The sequence below is a fragment of the Cannabis sativa genome, chromosome 3, assembly GCF_029168945.1.
Source record: "Cannabis sativa cultivar Pink pepper isolate KNU-18-1 chromosome 3, ASM2916894v1, whole genome shotgun sequence".
Taxonomy (NCBI): domain Eukaryota; kingdom Viridiplantae; phylum Streptophyta; class Magnoliopsida; order Rosales; family Cannabaceae; genus Cannabis; species Cannabis sativa.
Genome location: NC_083603.1, coordinates 2,688,153 through 2,708,043, shown reverse-complemented (window position 1 = coordinate 2,708,043; position 19,891 = coordinate 2,688,153). Strand labels below are relative to the sequence as shown.

At 31.9% G+C, this 19,891-nt stretch overlaps 3 protein-coding genes across 6 annotated transcripts; all 3 read left to right on the top strand.

The window, feature by feature from the left end:
* LOC115711429 (uncharacterized) lies at positions 1-2,475 on the top strand. Of its 4 annotated transcripts, none has more exons than XM_030639767.2 (6): positions 1-242; positions 329-525; positions 1,308-1,397; positions 1,474-1,856; positions 1,959-2,040; positions 2,118-2,475. In XM_030639767.2, exons 1-6 carry the CDS (start codon positions 110-112, stop codon positions 2,265-2,267), a joined length of 1,035 nt encoding a protein of 344 aa, XP_030495627.2. In that variant the 5' UTR covers positions 1-109; the 3' UTR covers positions 2,268-2,475. The 4 variants fall into 4 exon arrangements, with proteins under 4 accessions (XP_030495627.2, XP_030495626.2, XP_030495625.2 ...); XM_030639766.2 differs by having other exon boundaries at positions 4-242; positions 1,956-2,040; XM_030639765.2 differs by having other exon boundaries at positions 5-242; positions 1,474-1,877.
* Positions 2,476-8,173: 5,698 nt separating this feature from the next.
* LOC115710255 (kinesin-like protein KIN-5B) lies at positions 8,174-14,728 on the top strand. The gene is made up of 20 exons (XM_061112926.1): positions 8,174-8,687; positions 8,795-9,003; positions 9,740-9,869; positions 9,959-10,114; positions 10,205-10,681; positions 10,766-10,863; positions 10,949-11,105; positions 11,204-11,273; positions 11,350-11,426; positions 11,501-11,554; positions 11,639-11,719; positions 11,820-11,931; positions 12,015-12,277; positions 12,369-12,530; positions 12,617-12,967; positions 13,047-13,252; positions 13,673-13,774; positions 13,866-13,975; positions 14,050-14,201; positions 14,285-14,728. Exons 2-20 carry the CDS (start codon positions 8,822-8,824, stop codon positions 14,471-14,473), a joined length of 3,129 nt encoding a protein of 1,042 aa, XP_060968909.1. The 5' UTR covers positions 8,174-8,687; positions 8,795-8,821; the 3' UTR covers positions 14,474-14,728.
* A 3,253-nt stretch (positions 14,729-17,981) lies between these two features.
* Positions 17,982-18,808, top strand: LOC115711191 (zinc finger protein ZAT11-like). The gene has a single exon (XM_061112929.1). The coding sequence runs from the start codon at positions 18,044-18,046 to the stop codon at positions 18,692-18,694; it is 651 nt and encodes a 216-aa protein (XP_060968912.1). The 5' UTR covers positions 17,982-18,043; the 3' UTR covers positions 18,695-18,808.
* The last annotated feature ends 1,083 nt before the right edge of the window (positions 18,809-19,891 follow it).

Below are 19,891 nucleotides of genomic sequence, written 5' to 3'. Positions count from 1 at the left end.
CAACTCACAAACATCCCATTACTTATCAATCATCTTCTCTCTCATTCCCTTATGAACTTAAAACCTCTTTCTTTATTTCAGAAATTTTTTGAAGCAGAGGAAAGCTTCAATGGCTGAAAAAGAAGGAGACTTGAACATGGATATCAATGTTTCATCTAATAATAAAGTTGCTGATATTGTTTGGATTTGGATTATTGAAGCTCTGGCAAGCTTTAAAGAAGTGAACTTTTCACTTCTAAATGGTAAAATATATATAAAGTTTGCTCTTTTATTGTTATTAACTTCTTCATTTTATCAATTTTGTAATTTTTTTTTGGTTTTGTTTCAGATTTAGTGAAAGCAGCTCCTGAAATTCCAGATGATGATTTGGGTAAAAATGCAAAAGAGATGGTTGCTTTTAGAAGCTTAGAGACTTTGTTTGAAAGAGTTATGACTCCTTCTCATGATCAATCTCAACATTCCAAACTCAGTACTTTTGATTTCTCACTAAGTTGTGAAAATGTTCTAACTCAGATTCTCAATGAGGTAACATATATATTATATCTATGTGTGAAAATGTATATATATAAATTTTGCCAATGGTCTGTCTTTTTGCTTTTCTTTTCCTTTTTTTTTTGATTTGGTAAATTACATCCATTTTTAAGGAAAAATGAGAAAATAAATTTAGTTAAAGATTTTAAATTTGATTAGAAAAAATAAAGAAATTTCTATATGAACCAAAAAAACATAAAACTATGGCTTACTAAGCAATGTAAGTAAATAAATCACTTGATCAAGTACAAATATATATAACTAACTCAAGTGGCCATAGGAGTGCCTGTGTATTGGAGGTCCTGGGTTCGAGTCCCAGGTTATGCTGATGTAATATATAAACGCTTAAATAAAAAAAAAAAGTACAAATATATATATAAGAGACTATAATAAACAGAGCAAAGGCTTGGAATTAATTTCCAAGAAAAACCATAAACATGACTTACTGAGAAAGAAGAGTTCTATAAATTTTAAGTTATGTCATTTATTTTGAGTTGATTGTTAAAACAAAAACAAGAATCTGAAATTTAAAGCTTATGGAAAGGTGTACATGTTCCCATTTTTGTGAATAAAAAACTGGAAAAAATAAGCCTATTAGATCAATATATATATAAATATATGAGCTAAAAAACACTATTAGCTACTGAGAATTTAGAGAAAGAAAGCAATTAAAAACTGATTTGTATAATAGCAGTTTAGGAAGGAGGAAAATAAATAATCTCATACATCACAAAGTTGAATCATACATATTAATGAAATGTTTTTGTTTTTATCAGAGTTCAGAATCATTACAGTTGTCAAAATGGGATATACAACCTTTTCTTAATCATAAAAGAGCTTCAATGGAAAAATGTACTTTGGTGCAGGTATGTAGATATATATTTCTTGATTAGCTTTTTTTTTTAATGAAAATATCTTATATATTTCTCTGATTTGAAACAGTTCAAAGAAGCGATTTTTAATGATAGTACTACTACTACTACTACTACTACTCATCCATATGCTGAAATTTTGAAAGAAAAAGGTGTATTAGAATCTATTTATAAAGATGTTGAATATGCCAATTTGAAGAAAAAGTCAAAGTTGTATGATGATGATGATGATGATGAGGTGATGAAAATTGAGAAGAAAAAAACTATGTTGGATGAGATTAGTATTCCTTGTAATGTGGTGACTATTGGTAGAAAAGAAAATGATGCATTGATTCATATGTCTTTGGAGAATACTAAGGAGTTGATAATAGAAAGAGAAGACAATGAAAAAGAACATCATCAAGTTGAATCCAACAATGAAGCTAATGATGTTGATGATCATTCTCCAATCAAGTCTGTGATTCATTATCATTGGTAAATTAATTACTTTGTTGTTTGAATTTTTCTATTTAACAATAATAATAAGGTAGAATTATTATGTGGCAATTTCAGCAGCAACATGACAAGTAGTAGTACTCCTCATCAACATAGGAGAAAAAGGCTTCACTGGACAAATGAAGAGTTACACAAACTAAAGGTATTAACTTTTGATCACTATATTAATTGTTATGTTGTGAAATTATAATTAATAATTCATATACTTATATCTTATAGGAGGGTGTGAAGATATATTCTGGTAAAAGAAAGATTCCATGGAGAAAAATATTGGAATCTAATAATGTTTTTAAAAAAGTTCGTACTGCTGTTGATCTTAAAGATAAATGGAAGAATATTTGCAAAGCCACAACAGAATCCAACAAATGAAAACTATATATATGTGTGTAATGTTGCAATGGCCTTTTGTTTTAGTTTGAAATTTTGAGTTGACTTTGTTGTATGTGTTATTCAAAGTCATCTAATTTTGATTTTGGCCCTGATGATGTCTTTTGATGTAAGAAACCAATTAAGATCAGTAGTGATGTTGTAATTTTGTAAATGATGATATGATTAATGGTATGTATGTTCTTAGAAATGTATTAATTCTATTAATTTTCTTCTTAATTAGATAAACACCAACCAATGATCTCAATTCTCAATTATGATTTACTCATTAGTATAGGAAATTACACTTTTCAAATATACAATGTGAAATAAATAATATTTCAAAATATTTTTTTTAAAAAAGGTTTGATTAAGCATTTAGTGGTAAAAGAATTCAAGTTTCCACTCATTCAATCTTAATGAGATTAGCTTATATGTCGTAATTAATGTTCATCTGAATAATTTGTGTAACAATTTCCTTGTTTATTGAAGTATTATTAGTTTTCATTACTAATACAAATTGGATTATGATGTATGAATATTATTATTAGCCTTAAGAGTTATGCATATGCTTACTTAAATTTAGAGCAGTCCATGGTTAAAAAATATCCAAAATAAATTTTAATAGCCACTGCAGTCATGGGAGCTACTACTGCTGCAGTATTATGGCAAGCTCTTGAGAGTTTATATCGAGCTTACTCTCGTGCCAAAATGGATGAACTTAGGACTCAGATCCAAACAGCGAGGAAAGGAGGTTCAATAATGGCAGAATGTCTAAGACAAAAGAAAAATTAAGCTGACATTCTAGTCCTTGCTGGTGACCCTTATCCAGAAGCTCACTTAGTAGAAAATGTTCTTTAAAATGTGGATAGTGAATATGTGCCTATTTTTGTTCAGATTGAAGTCAAGCCTAAGACTACATGGCAGAAACTTGAAGACATTCTTCTTAGCTTTGACAACAAAATTAAAAGACTACAAATCCTCACTAACACCAGCAAAGTGGTAAACTCTATCACTGCACCTCAAGCCAATATGATAGGTAAAACTCCCATTTCAAGTCATGGTGGTGGTTGAAGTAGAGGTTCATTCAATAAAAATTACTCTACAAGTCATGATGTGGTCTTTTTACCTCAAATTATGGTGATCTAGTGACAAAGCTAGAGGCTGAGAGAGATTTAGTGGTGGTGCAAAACTAACATGTCAAGTTTGTGGTAAATATGGCCACTCTACTGTTATATGCTATAACAAGTATGATGGAAATTACATGGGTATCGATCGAGGGGCAAATCATACTCAGTTTAAGAACAACCTAAATGCTTTCATAGCCACACCAAAAATTGTTGACAGTGATGCTTGGTTTGCTGATAGTGGAGCCAACAACCACATCACTTTTGATACTAGAGCAATGAACCAGAAGCAGAAGTATGGAGGTAGAAAAACTGCCACAATTAGTAATGGTGACAAACTATCCATTGCTCAATAAGTAGTAGTTATCTTCACACTAACACTAATCAATCCTTATTGTTAAGTGACATTTTACATGTGTCACAAATTCCTAAAACTTGATAAGTGTGTCCAAACTCACAGTTGATAATCCTATACTAATTGAATTTTATCCCACTCTCTGTTTGATTGGTGACAAAGCAACAAGAAGAGTGTTGCTAAGAGGGGTGCTTAAAGATGGTCTCTACCAGCTACTACCAATCCACAAATCTACTTCCACAATTTTCTTTCTAGATTCCAATAACAAACCAGTTGTGTTGTTTTTTGGTTTAACTTCTCCTAAGAGTGTTATACAACCTAGAGCTAACGAGTCTTTAATTTCTAAGTTATATGTTTGGCATAAAAGGTTAGGTCACCCATCTACCAAAGCCTTGAGTCATGTTCTTAAATCCTTTCAAAATCGTGCAAAAGGTGTCTTGGATCTGGTTCACATAGATTTGTGGGGACCAGCTACAATTGCATTGTAACGTCCCCGCTTCAAGCCTCCATTGGGTCCTTACACCCACGGAATGAATGACTCTTATACACGAGTACGTCACTCTGGCTGCTTCATGGACTGATGACTGACCCTACAGACCAACACGAGTGTTTTCAGCGTGCTTTGTCCTCACTCACACGCTTCCTGGGAAAACTTCCCAGGAGGTCACCCATCCTTGAAATTGCTCCAGGCCAAGCACGCTTAACTGTGGAGTTCTTTCGAGATGGGCTACCGAAAAACAAGATACCTTGTTGATATAAGTAGTACCAATCAATCCATTTAAGCTCTCTTTAACTGTGTAGTCCCATACCTACACAGTCTCAGAATTATCCCACTTGACCTTCCCCAGGCGGTGTGGGATTGCACAGCTTACCCGGTGTTTCCCCTTACGGATCACGGGACTACTGATTGTCACAATCACCCCCCCTTACGGGGTCCGACGTCCTCGTCGACCACACTTCCGGCTGGGTCAAGGCTCTGATACCATTTGTAACGTCCCCGCTTCAAGCCTCCATTGGGTCCTTACACCCACGGAATGAATGACTCTTATACACGAGTACGTCACTCTGGCTGCTTCATGGATTGATGACTGACCCTACAGACCAACACGAGTGTTTTCAGCGTGCTTTGTCCTCACTCACACGCTTCCTGGGAAAACTTTTCAGGAGGTCACCCATCCTTGAAATTGCTCCAGGCCAAGCACGCTTAACTGTGGAGTTCTTTCGAGATGGGCTACCGAAAAACAAGATACCTTGTTGATATAAGTAGTACCAATCAATCCATTTAAGCTCTATTTAACTGTGTAGTCCCATACCTACAGAGTCTCAGAATTATCCCACTTGACCTTCCCCAGGCGGTGTGGGATTGCACAGCTTACCCGGTGTTTCCCCTTACGGATCACGGGACTACTGACTGTCACATGCATCCAATATTAATCATAGGTATTACATCTATTTTGTAAATGATTACAAGTAGATATACATGATATTATTCACTTAAATTTAAATTTGAAGCATTGGATGCTTTCCTAAAATTTAAGCCTTAGTTGAGACTAAGTTTGAAAAGAAAATTGTCTAAAAGCTAATGGAGGGGGTAAATGTCGTGCTTTCTTTAATCTATTTAAAACTCATGGCATAGAATTCAATCATCCCTGCCCTCAGACCTTTGAACAAAATAGAAGAGATGAGCAAAAACATAGACACATAGTTGAAATGGGTCTTACACTTTTGGCTCAAGCACACATATGCCATTAAAATACTAATGTGATGCTTTTTCTACTGTTGTTTATCTAAATAGATTACCAACTCCTGTGCTTGCCCATAAGTCTACCTTTGAAGTACTTTATGATAAAAAATCAGGCTATACCTTCTTAAGAACTTTTGGCTCACCTTGGTTCCTTTGTCTAAGACCCTACCAAGCTCACAAATTCCAATTCTATTTAGTGAAATGTGTCAACTTAGGCTATAGCGACTCTTATAAAGGGTACCAATGTCTTAGTCCCGCAAGCAGGTTGTATCTTTCTAGGAATGTGATCTTCAATGAACTCGAGTTCCCTTTCTGTTCTGGTTTTCTCAACAAATATCAGCAAGAATCCCTTATTCTTATTCACAATTCAACATATACTACCTTGCCAGCACCAACACTAAATCCATTCTCTCCATTAGCATCTGCAGAAGCACCTCAAACAGCAACACCCTCATCACCAACCTCTCCTCCTCATAAGGTACATTTTGATGATTCTCCTGCTCATAATTCACCAAGTTTAGTTTCTAGTTCAGTAGGGGCATACCTATGTTTGCTGACCATGAGCATACACCTGAACCATATGAACCACTATATGAGCCTCACCAAATATTTCCTTAACCTAAACCTGAACAACCACAACCACTTGTTCCATATCAGCCTACTCACCCCATGATAACCAAAGCCAAGGCATATTCAAGCCCAAATCCTACCTGACTCAAGCCTAATTTCAATCTATTCTTGTTGAAACACACTATTGAAGCTGCTTTAAGTCATGTTGGCTGGTCATGTGTTATGAACACTAAAATAGATACTCTCAAGGCCAAAAAACTTGAATCTTACAATTGATTGGAAACAAGTTGATGAACTAAACAAATTGTTTTTTTTTCTTTTCAAAATTGCAATAAATTATTTAAACTTTATTGTTGATGCATTAAATTTTAATGTCTTAAATAATTATGTTATACACTATTATATATAGAGCATTGCTATTATTAGGCACCAGTGGTGCCTAACATTTTTTCGACATGTCGCATTGCGATTGGCTAGCGATATTCTCTAAAAACTATTATATTAAATTATATGGGACCCGATAGTTAGTTGGACTAATAACAATATTGACACATAGGAAGGTGCTTGCTAAGCACCACTGGTACCCTTTAACAGTTCTCTTATAAATATAATCAAGTTTAAAACTTTATTAGTGTAAAAAACACAAAAGGGGTACATGGGTGCTGGTGCACCATAAAATTTCCCAATATTTTATATTTATATTCAACTAAATTTGGTAAGTTACACGTGTTAATGAATTGAATGATTAAAACCAAAAACATTAACTTGGGATTTTGTAATTTTTTTTAAAAAAATTTCTACTTTCCTATCAAAAAGTAAAGTGATGATTTTTCATTTATCTTTAGGATATTCTAATTCCCTACAAGAAACATTAAATTTTTTTACCAATAATTACATAAAGATTACTTTTTTAAGAAAAACTAATTCATAAGATTTTGGATCACTATTGGCCACCTCTGGTGCCTAACACTTTCTATAGGTAGCGTAGTACAATTAATTAGTGATATTTTCTAAAAACTATTTTCTTAAATTATATGAGAGTCGATACTTAATTATACCAATAGTGGTATGACAACGGCAGGGCCGGCCCTAGGCATAGGCGGGCTAGGCCCGTGCCTAGGGCCCACACTTTCCGGGAGCCCAAAATAAAAAAATAAAAAAAATAAATTATTAGGCTTTTATTTAAGTAAAATTTAAGTGTATTATAAGGAACAAATATTCATAGTTTAGTTGGTTGAGATGGATGGCATAATGTTCAAGGTTATGAGTTCAAATCTCATAACACTCCTTTTTTTAATATTTTTTTATATATATTTTTGAGGGCCCCAAAATTTAATTCATCTTGGGCCCATATATTTTCAGAGCCGACCCTAGACAACGGGAATGATGCTAGATACCAATAGTATCTTTTAGCATTTCTCTTTATTTAAGCATATTTATATTGAGTTTTTTGCGGTTAAAACATCTCAACTGTCATTTCACTTGTATTTAACCTTCTAATCTCAAATTTTGACGATAAAACTATCCAAGCTACTAAATTGGTAGCAAATATAAAGTGTCATCCGGTTAAGTGTCACTATGAACTGCTTATGTATACACTCTTGTACACATGACACATTTATATTGGTATACCTAATATTATTATTTAAAAATAATTTTCAAAATTTCTTTTGAAATTAAATGAAATTATAAAAATAGAAAAATAAAATGTTTAAAAAAATAAAAAATATTATAAATTTTGAAATAATTTTTATATCTTTTAAATAATAATATAAATGTGATACATTACCAGAGTATACATATAAATAGTCTATATTATTAGTTAACGATAGAAAATGAATGTTACTTTAAATTTGCTACTAGAAGAATTTTACTATTAAAATTTAAGTTTAAAAAATTAAATGCAAAATTTAAGTTTAAAAAATTAAATGCAAGTGTAGTGATAGTTGAGAAAAAAAAAAATCATTTATATTTGGGTAAATAGCGAGATAAGTACCCAAAGTTTCAAGTTTGTAAGTGGAATAATCCCAATGTTTATTTTTAGCGGTATAAGTACTCAATATTTGTAAAACTGTAATTTTTCTCTAATTTCGTCAATACAAACTCTATTATTTTCTTAAACAGGCCACATATAAGATCGAGATTCTTGATCATTGGGTCTAGACAGAAACATGTAGTATCAGTTACTTCTAAATATTTATTTAATAAATTCAAAATGAAGCCTGTAGTGACAAAACTAAAAGAAAATTACAGTTTTACAAACATTGAGTACTTATGCCACTAAAAATAAAGATTGAGTTTATGCCGCTTACAAAACGCTATTTACCCTTTATATTTAGTATTTGAAATCACCCAATCATAGTAAAAAGGGAAGAGGAGCCTAGTTTGAAAAAGCACACAAAAGTACCACGTCATCCTCACTCCACTCAAAAAAAAAAAAAATACAAACTTTCTCACTTACATTTCAAACTAGCCGTTACACTCTCCATTCCTTTTATTCAAAAACTCATTTTCAAAAACTCATCTTTTTCTTCCCCAAAACCAAAAAAAGCTCATCTTTTTCATCAAATTCTCTCGAATCGAATCAAACCCTTTACTGATTCTCATCAATCAAGCGTGATTTGCAGGTAAGTTCATACAAATTTGATCCCAAAACAAAGAATTCTGGTTCTAAAGATTATGCCTTTTCTTCTCTATCTGATGATTAATTATACATATATGTTTGTTTGTATAGTGAGTGAGATTATTGAGGAGCAAAACAATGTCAGTTACTCCTGATTTGATGACTAGGAAAGTGGGTACTATGGGAGGGCTTTCCCCATCTCCCTCTCCTTTCCTCACTCCTCGTCCCGAAAGGCGGCGCTTAATGGATTCAAGAGGGGTTGATTGGAATCGCCATGATAGGGATAAAGAAGTTAATGTTCAAGTTTTGCTTCGATGCAGGTACTCAATCACTCCCTTTTCCCTCTTTTCCATTAAGCTGTTGTTCAAGTGATCCTTGAATTACACTAAGCGACCCCATTAGGTCATTAGTCTTAAGCTCAATTTTTCTTTTTTAATGTCTTTTGTGTGCTGGTTTTGAGTGTCCCTAGTGATAGATGTTTTGGTCGGCCTTTATGGCTGCACATAAATTAGCTCGGCACGCTCTTCTGGTGGATAGAGAACTTCTGTTAGATGTGGGATTTTTAATCTTTTAGGCTTTATGACATTATAATTTCTAGTTTTAATGAATTTGTTCGGTGGGCCACTATGGCTGCATATAAATTAGCTCGGTATGTTCTTCGGGTGGAAAGAGAACTTTTGTAGTTAGATGAGATCACTTATATCTGGGATTTATAATCTTTTAGGCTTTATGGCATTATTATTTCTATTTTTTAACGAGTTTTTTCATTGCCATAAAAAGAAAAACAAACTCATTTTGTAAGGCTATTCATGAATTCAGTTGTTCATACACTCAAGGTGGGTGGTGAATTTGTTTTGGATGGATAATTTATCATCTCTCTTATTGGATTTATTGCACTTTGATTATTTTGATTAGTCAAATTATAGACCTTTGAGTGGTGAAGAGAAAAAATCCCATTATTACTCTTAAACTCAATTTCTCAATAGTTCTTTTTTGCTTATTTATGGATTTTAGAGGACTCAATCAACCCATTTTGTTTGATTGATCAAATAATAGACCTTTGAGTGATGAAGAGGCAAAATCCAATGTGCAAAGAGTGATCTCATGCAATGAGCAAAAGAAAGAGGTGACCGTGTTGCAGAATGTAGCTAACAAACAAATAGATAGACTCTTCACCTTTGATAAGGTAAGCTTTTTCTTTGATTTCAAATCACCCCTTATCTATTTTTCTTCTTTAATTGTATTTTTTGGCTTACTTTTCATCATGTGTTCAAGGTTTTTGGGCCAAAATCACAGCAAAGATCAATATACGACCAAGCGATTTCGCCAATTGTTAATGAAGTTCTTGAAGGTTTCAACTGTACTGTCTTTGCTTATGGGCAGACCGGAACTGGGAAAACCTATACTATGGAGGGTGGAATTAAAAACAAGGTAAAATATTATGTTACATTCTAACTAATCATTTTAAGTTTCATATAATCATATCAAGTAGTATAATGATCTTGTTGTTATCTTTTGTAGGGTGGTGATCTGTCTGCTGAGGCTGGTGTTATTCCAAGAGCAGTTCGCCAAATTTTTGAAACGCTTGAAGCACAAAACGCTGACTACAGTGTTAAAGTTACATTCTTGGAGCTCTATAATGAAGATATAACCGATTTATTGGCCTCTGATGACACTTCAAGATGTCCAGAAGACAAGCAAAAGAAGCCCATTTCACTAATGGAGGATGGAAGGGGTTGTGTGGTTGTGAGAGGCCTCGAAGAAGAAGCTGTTTACAGTGTTAGCGAAATCTACAATCTCTTGGAACGAGGGTCTGCAAAGAGACGTACAGCTGATACCTTGTTAAACAAGCATAGCAGCCGCTCTCATTCTGTGTTTTCCATTACTGTGCACATTAAAGAAGCTACCATTGGCGATGAGGAGCTGATCAAATGTGGAAAACTTAATCTTGTTGACTTAGCGGGATCAGAGAACATATCTAGATCAGGTGCAAGAGAGGTATGGCATGTTATAGTTTGTTTGTTCATCATGTCATCAAAGTTTAGGATAATGTGTTTTACATTCGATTGAATAATGTGATAGGGCCGAGCAAGAGAAGCGGGAGAGATCAATAAGAGCTTGCTCACCTTGGGCCGTGTCATAAATGCGCTGGTTGAACATTCGAGCCATATACCTTACAGGTACATTTTCATAGCATACTCACATTGTCATTATGTGTTTTGCTGTTAAGACATGTATATGAACCGAGTTTTTTTCTCAATGCAGGGATAGCAAACTCACAAGATTGTTGAGAGATTCTTTAGGAGGAAAAACAAAAACTTGTATTATTGCTACAATTTCTCCCTCTGCTCATTCTTTGGAGGAAACTTTAAGCACACTAGACTATGCTTATCGTGCCAAAAATATTCGAAACAAACCCGAGGTTTGTTTGTCACAACACATTATTTATTTTGCTTACTTGATTGTACTATTCTCTTATGCTTCTATCTCTTTCTAACAATGTAAATTTTATATTTGCAGGCAAACCAGAAAATGTCTAAGGCTGTGTTGCTTAAAGATTTATATCTTGAACTTGAGAGAATGAAAGATGGTTAGTAATACATTTTCATACTTGAGAATTGGCTTTTTGTTATACATTTTCTTATCTAGACATGATTGAAAAACAGATGTTCGAGCTGCAAGGGAGAAGAACGGTGTTTATGTTCCACACGAAAGATTTGTCCAAGATGAAGCTGAGAAGAAGGTATATTGATCCTTTACTCAATAAATTTTTAGATGGTATTTTTGCTATCATATTCATACTTAAAATCTTTACAGGCTAAGGATGAAAAAATTGAGCAACTAGAGAACGATCTCATTCTATCGGAAAAGGTACTTTTATATTTTTAGATGGTATTCTTTTTCACTAAGATCATATCTTTACCTTAGTTATGAATATTTAATATCTTGTTACAGCAAGTGGATAGCTTTCGCGAGCTCTATGTTACCGAGCAAGAGCAAAGATTAGACCTTCAAAGCGAGCTCAATGATTGCAAAGTATGTAACATAAACTTTGAACTTTTGTTAACTTCTTAGTTCCCTAATTTTTGTTTTTCATTGAATCATAAAAACTAAGTTTTGTGTCTGTTATTTATAGGTAAGTTTGGAAACTACCAACAAGGCATTACTTGATTTACAAGAAAGCTATAGATTGGCAATGGAATCTTTGAAAGAGAAGGAGATCATTATATCGAAAATGGTATCCTCAGGTCAGGAAATTCAAACACATTCCTAGTCATTCTCTTTTTCCATTTGTGACAAATATTGATGATTTGTTTTGATCTGTGTTCAGAAAATTCTTTGATTGAATGTGCGAAGGGATTGCGTAATGATTTGCAGTATGCATCAGATGATATAAGTTCATTGTTCACAAAATTAGATCATAAAGATAGGTTGGAATCAGAAAATCGAAACTTGGTTTTGACATTCGGGTCTGACCTTGATAAGAGTTTAAAAGAACTCCATAAGGTCATCATTGGATCTGTTTCTCAACAAACACAGCAAATAAGATCAATGGAAGAACAAGTTCATATCAACTTTGCTTCTAAATTTGATGTAAGAAAACATTCTAATACCATTGATGTGTAATGATTTTTTTTGCATTGTCTAACAAATCAAGTGTTTAATTTTACAAAACTTGTTACAGGTGACTCAAGTAATGAAGTCGAAGGTTGAGAAAATGGCGGAAACATACTGCTCGGGAGTAGCAAGCTTGAAAGAACTCGTTGACATGTTGCAAAGAAAAGCATCAACTGATTTGAATCAGATAAATGATGTGGTTGCATCACAAGCAACTGCTGTTGAGAATGTATGGTGTTTTTAACCGAAAAAAATACTAATTTCGTTCTTCTGTTGAAATTCGCTTGTAAATCAATCTTTGTCTACTCTTTGCAGTTCCTTGCCACTATGGTTATGGATGCCGAGCAGGTGTTGAATGACATGCAAAAGTCTCTAAGTGAGCAGCAACAAATATTGGAATTTTCGACGAAACAACAGGAGGAGGGACTGAAACGAAGTTTGATTGCAGCACAAGTCATTTCAAGTGCAAGTATGAACTTTTTCAACGACCTCCATAACCGTGCTTCTCAAGTTGGTAAATTTATAGAAGAAAGCTACAATGAAAGATCCCGCCAATTAGTTAATTTCGAGAGGATGTTTAAGGAAGAGGCTGCTAGAGAGGAAAGATCAGCTTTGGAAAATATTGCAGCCATATTAGCAACTGTAACATCGAAAAAAGTTGCTATGGTAAGTATCTTTCTTTGCTTCTTGATTTTAAGATTATAAAGCGGTTTTGCCTTAAAACTCATGCACATAATGTATTCAGGTTTCAGAAGCATCTAGAGAAATCTTGGACTCGAATAAACAGGAGAACACTAGATTGGTGGAAGAGATGTTGAACATGGAACAAGTTTCGGTTTGTGCTAGAAAGGAAGTTACCGAATTCTTGGAAAAGTCGGAAACTCGTTACATGGAAGACACATTTTCGGTTGCTGAACATACAACCTTTATGAAAAATAGCCTGCACCATAGGTAAGTAAATTATCAATTTTTACACATGTTATTTGGTCAATTTTCACAAACTTCAGATTAGGGGTATGCATAAATCGATCCAATCCAACTACAACCAACCACCAAACATTAAATATCCAATTATAAGCGGATCAGATTGGATATTATCTTGAATATTCAATTGGATAAGTAATTAAATTTTATGTTATTATACTTAATACTATATCCAATTATATATTGGATGTTAGATTTTATTAGATGGATTCGATTATATGTTGGATCGGTCAGATGAATGAAATTAATTGGATCGGATTGGATGGTAAAATCTAACCTCCAATATATAATTGGATCGGATCTAGATAGGCCTAAAAACATTGAATGTTGTGGTCCAATGAACACTTTAGATACTAAAACTTCCGTTCTTTCATTTTGGGTATTCAGTTCAAAGAGAGTGGATGATTCAAGGCAACAATGGGAGAACACTCAATCATCCATAAGCAATCTTAACAAGAACAATTTAGCAGAGATAGGATCTACTGTGAAGTAAGTCTTCTTTACACCAAATTTTTTAATGTTGGTTGTTCTTGTTCTTGTGTTAAATATTTTCTAAATTTAGTGTTCATTTCTTTAATAGCAAAAACATATCTGCGAATATCGTTGCACACAAAGAATTCGTTTCAGCATCTCAAACTGTTGATGAAGAATTCAACACCAGAGCATCTGATACATTGACAACTATTAATGGTAATTACTGAGTTACTTTGTAATACAATTTTCTTTTCCAAAAATCAATCTAACTCAAAAGAAAACTCGGGCAGATTCGCTCAATCAAGACGAGGAAAATAAGAAGGAAATAGATTCAATGACAGCCTTGTGTATATACCAACTCAATTCAATTGAAGAGAATCATGGGCAAGGCATATTGAATATTCAAAGTCAAACAGAGAAATGTCTTACCAAAGATTATATGGTAAGTTGAGAAGTTTCAATTTCAACCAATTTTTGCATCATATTGAAATAATTTGATAATGACATGATTGTTGTGAACTGCAGATTGATGATCATAGTAACGAGACGCCTAAGAAACGCGTGGTAGAAATCCCGAGCTTGAAATCAATAGAAGAGATGAGAAGCAATATAAAGAACAACAAAAAGAACAACACAACAGAAAGCAAGATCCCTTGTCTGCTTCTACCGCCATTTTCGCCTATCAGAACTCCTTTTGCAGATGTTAATGAGTAAAGAAAAAAACAGTTATTGTCATGTGTTGTAATAGTATGAAAAACACTACTACTCTACTCTCATTCCACTCATCAACTGATGAGTTATTAGAATCTCTATTATGTGTAGGTATAGTTGAGCTTTGTAGTATCACATTCTGGTTTTCAAATTTTATATTTTTTCCATTCCCACTAATCATTATGGTGTGTTTTACTTAATTTTATAAGGATTAATAAGTAAACACATTGATTTTTGATTAATTAATTCGATTAGAGATAGATTTTGTTATAAGTTATTTCGATTATGTGTAAATGCCTGATTAGAGTACAAGCAATGACTATATGGTGCTCAATACTATCATGAGGTGACATCTTACGAGTGATATAAAATTAAAATACTATCATTAAATTTTGATTAATTAAATTGATTGGAGATAAAATTCGTTATAAGTTATTTTGATTATGTGTAAGTAAATACAATGACTAAATGGTGCCCAATACTATCATGAGGTGGCATTTTACGAGTGGTATAAAATTAAAATTACGAGATTCTAAATTACATCAATAATAGTATGATACTCAAAGTGGTATTAGGTAATAATTTTTTACTTGAACACATTTTATGGTTGAGATGGAATTTACTGTATGTCATTACCTCATGTTGCTCAATACTATTATGAAGTGAAATTTTTCGAGTGGTTAAGAGTTTTCATAATATCTAGGGCTTATTTAGTACACTGTTGTATTGCATTATATTGTATAGTTTTGTGCACAATTATATTATAATATCATATTTGTTATAGACTTGTATTAATAAATAATGTAAAATTATACTATATTTACCATAAACTTAACCCCAACCTTACTTTAGCCTTAGACTCGAATCCCATCTCCAGTCTCGGGCCATAATCCCAGCTCGAACCCAGAGCGTGGTGCAGGTCAAGTTTGGGAAATTTACATGGTATACTAACTTTTGCTATTTTTTTACAAAAATACTGCCAGGCGGAAATTTTTACTTTTTTACTGTGTTTTTTTACAAGTTTCATACTGCAGTATACTGTGTTAAGTTTTCACTTGTGTTCTACTAGTGTTTTACTAGTGTTCTACTGTTGTTTTGAGTTGTTCTGCTTTGTGTTTTACTAGTGTTTTATAAAAACACAGTATTTTTGAAAAGATTTCCGTGTGACAGTATTTTTGTAAAAGTTAACCTAAATTCCAATATTTTTGTAAATTTCCCTCAAGTTTTGAGTTTGAGTCTGAGTTAGGTTCAAGGCTTAGTCTAGAGTCCAAGTCTTGAGATGAGATTCGAGGTTAGGTTCAAGATCTAAATTTGGACTAGTATGTAACACCTTTTAAGTATTATTAAGTAATGATTTTTTACATATCACTACCACATCACACCATGGTTAAAAAATTGGTAAATGATTCAATTTTTTGTATGTAAAACTTAAAAATAGATAAGTATTATGAAAGAAAGCTGGACTATTATTTGTAGTGTGTTTGTGTGACTGAGTTGATTTTGTCCATAGTCCACACATGTGTGAAGAGTTTCAAATAATAAATGTTGACAAATAGTATATTTATTACACTTCTCCTACTTATTTGGAATTTTGGGTCATTGCTTTGAAAAGCTTATCAATAATCCAAATTACACTTTTTCATTTTAAAGGACTTATTATTAGTGTAGAAACTCAAACTTTATAACCTTATTAAGTGTGAAACCTTATTATATACATAATACATAATACATATATATATGATGTGGATAGATAAGCATAATCATAATAATAGGATAATGAATATTTCACACTTGGTACTTTTGTCAACTCCAAACACAAAATTCAAACCAATCCCATTTGTTTTTTGGGTCAAAATTTTCTTAAATAATGTACCACATGCATACATTGATTATAAGAAAATGAAAATTCAAACTCATGATATTGTCTTCATAATAATAGTAGTAAGTTTCATAAAACTCAAAATTTTAGAACATTCCAAGAAATTAAACCAAGCCAAATAATATTTATATATTTTATTAATGTGTGTGTTAATATGGGTTAGTAGTATAATATAATTAATACTAGAGCTCACCATCACCACTAGTTGCCAGAAGAGACTGACCTGTTTTAGTACTTTTTTTTAATTATTAATTATTTTAAGACTTAATCATGGTTCATCAAACTAAGTTATTACTATTATTATAATTATTTTTAGTATTTATTTATAGTTTATATTATTATTATTATTATTATTATTCTCTATCCGCGTTCACAAAATGAGAGACAATATAATCTTAATTAATAATTAATTTTAATTGTAGTGTCTTACGTGTGGAATGATGTTATAATCTAATCATTACCTCATGTGTATAACATGAGGAGGGGTATTTTGGTCTTTTTCAGATAAAGTCAAAGTCAAACTCCTCCACAAAACACTAACTAAAATCCCTCCCATTTCCTAGAAACTCCCAACAAAACAAAAGCTCATCATGTTATAAATTCCCAACGTGTGTGCTTACTTACTCCTCTTACTAATTAGACAAATATGCATGCATGTCTAACACTTTTCTAGATATTATATTATTATTATTAGTGTATTTAATTATTGAATTATATATAATTTTAATAATAAATTTAAAAAAATATCAACAACTAGAATGTCACCTTTAATTGGTGTTAAATTTTATTGGTGTCCAATAATAATATATATAAAAATATAAGAGAATGCTAAATGGTACCTATAGTGTTTAATTAGTACTTTAATAATGTGTAATATTGCTATTAGTGTAATTTAATATCAGGTTGTACTTATTTTACTTTAATAAAAAGAGAATTGAAAAAAGGTACTACTAATACCCTCCTTTATTGATGTAATTAAATATCGAGTATCATACAACTAAAGAAAATACCTTTTAATAAATATTGCTAACCAATGGAGACACTACTGATCGATGCCTATGAACAATACTCTAATAAAAATTACAAAGAACCGCTAATCATTTATAGAATGCATAGTGCCAAGCATCTTGGTAAATAACAATGCTCAAAATATAATAGTAACCAAAAAAAAATGATGTTCTGTTATTGATTCTTAAAAAAAAAAAAACTACTAACTATAAACGTTAACTAGTGCTTAATAACAACTTTTTTTAAGCTGTGTAATTATCATAATTAGCTAACAAATATTTTAATATTATAGTACATATCTGTAAGAGTATTGTTATTTAGTATTTTAAATACTAATATGAAAATTTATAATTGGCTAGTGTGAGACTCCATATAAAATGTGTTAATGACATTATACCACTTGTGGTAGTTAACTTACCCATTTAACATTTCCCTAGTTGTAATACTCTTACTACAAATAAACCTGCACTTTTAAAGGACAACTTGGTCATATCATGTTGGTCACCAAGTCAAATATATCAGCCAACACATGAAAAAGTAAAAGAAAAATAAAAAAGCAAAGTCAAACCTTTGAAACTAACAAACAACACATAACATTTCTCATTATAAATACTCAATCTCCATACCCAACCTCAAAACACAACACAACACAACATAACAAAACAACCAAAGACTACTAAGAAATTATGTTGATGATGATGAAGAAGAGAATTAGAGAAGAACATGAAGAACAACAACAACAACAACAAAACAATAGTATCACCAAATGTTTGATGTTATTACAATCACACAACCAATTCATGATGACCAAACCCATCAATCTGACTAACCCGACCAACCCGATTAACCAAACTGGCTTCTCTGGTGGCCATGTTTTCGAATGCAAGACATGTAACAAGCGATTCTCGTCGTTTCAAGCACTAGGTGGACACAGAGCGAGTCACAAAAAGCCGAAACTCGTTACTAATGAAGCATTCGAAGAAGAAAACCAATACGATCAACAAAAAACTATTGGGAGAAAACATGAGTGCTCAATATGCGGAGTTGTTTTTAGTATGGGACAAGCTTTGGGTGGCCATATGAGAAGACATAGAGCTTCCATTAATGATAATGGGTCAGATGGGTTTTCTTCATTACTCATTAAAGCAGCTACTGCAAAAGAACAAGAAGAAGAAAAAAAAAATTCAACTCCACCATTAATGGTGTTGAAGAGATCTAATAGTATTAGAATTAAAGCTGATTATTGCTTATTGGATTTGAATTTGACTCCATTGGAGAATGATTTGAAGATCTTGTTTGGGAATATGGCTCCTCTTAATTCTAATTTTATTTTCTAATTTTTTTTTTTGGTAGTTTTTGATTGAAAATTCATTTATTCATTTGGATTTATTGTACAATTCAATTTATTGTTGTTGTTATTATTATTAATTAATTAACTAGTTTAATTACCATTTAATAATTTTTGGAAATTTTTGGTTTTTGAGTTAGTTATATTATAACTTACACTTATATAAAATTGCACTTAGGATTTTTTAAAACAAAAAAGTAATAAAATAAACTAATAATCGACGGAATAGTAAATACTATCTTCCTAACACTAAATAAAGCGATAAATTATCATATAATTTTATAACAACTAATAATTTAAAAAGATGAAAAATAATCGAAGAAAATCTCCAATTTGGAATCTTTCAAAATTAGAAGACTTGACAATGAAGAAGGTAGTACACATCAATCCATTTTATTGAGTGCTTCGATGACGATTTTGTAAAATTATTACCTAATTAGATAATGTTAATGTTAATTCGTTTGATTATTGCGTAACCTTGATTTGTGTATTTTCAATATTTAAAGAAAAGAAGGGAGAAAGTTAAGTTTCTATAATAATAAAAAAAAATAAGTTTCTATATCCTTTAATTAACAAATTATGTAGATAAAGGGTATTATTCAAAATAACTTTTGGTAATGTGTATGTGTAACTAGACATAAGTGATTTGTGTTAATTAAATTAAATTATAATTAGTAAGTAAAGAATTATTTGTGTGATGGACTTGGCTTTACTTAGTAGAAGTTAATTAATTAACATATTGGATCTCATAGGTTTCAATATAGATACTTTTTCTTTAGCAAAAAAATAAATAAATATATTTTTTTTTCTAAAATAATATTAAGTTTTGTTTATACCATTTTGATTTTTATTTTTCCAAATACACATACGTATTTTTGTAGAAGAAATACTATGTTATTATAAATTAAGATAAGGTAATACACATACGTATTAATGATCGTAGAAAGATGTTTATTTATTTATTTATTTATTTTATTTATGTGTATATAAGAAAATGTAAATTTCTTTCAAAATAAGTTGGTGTATAAAATTCTCACAATGGTAGTAGTGTCATCGATATAGTGGACTTTCTTAGTGGACTTCCTTGGCCCAACATTTTAGAAATGGGCCTAGGAAGCCCAATTAGCACACCATTTTCATTTGACTCCATCTCTTTTCAACTTTAGATTGAATTGAAGAAACAAGT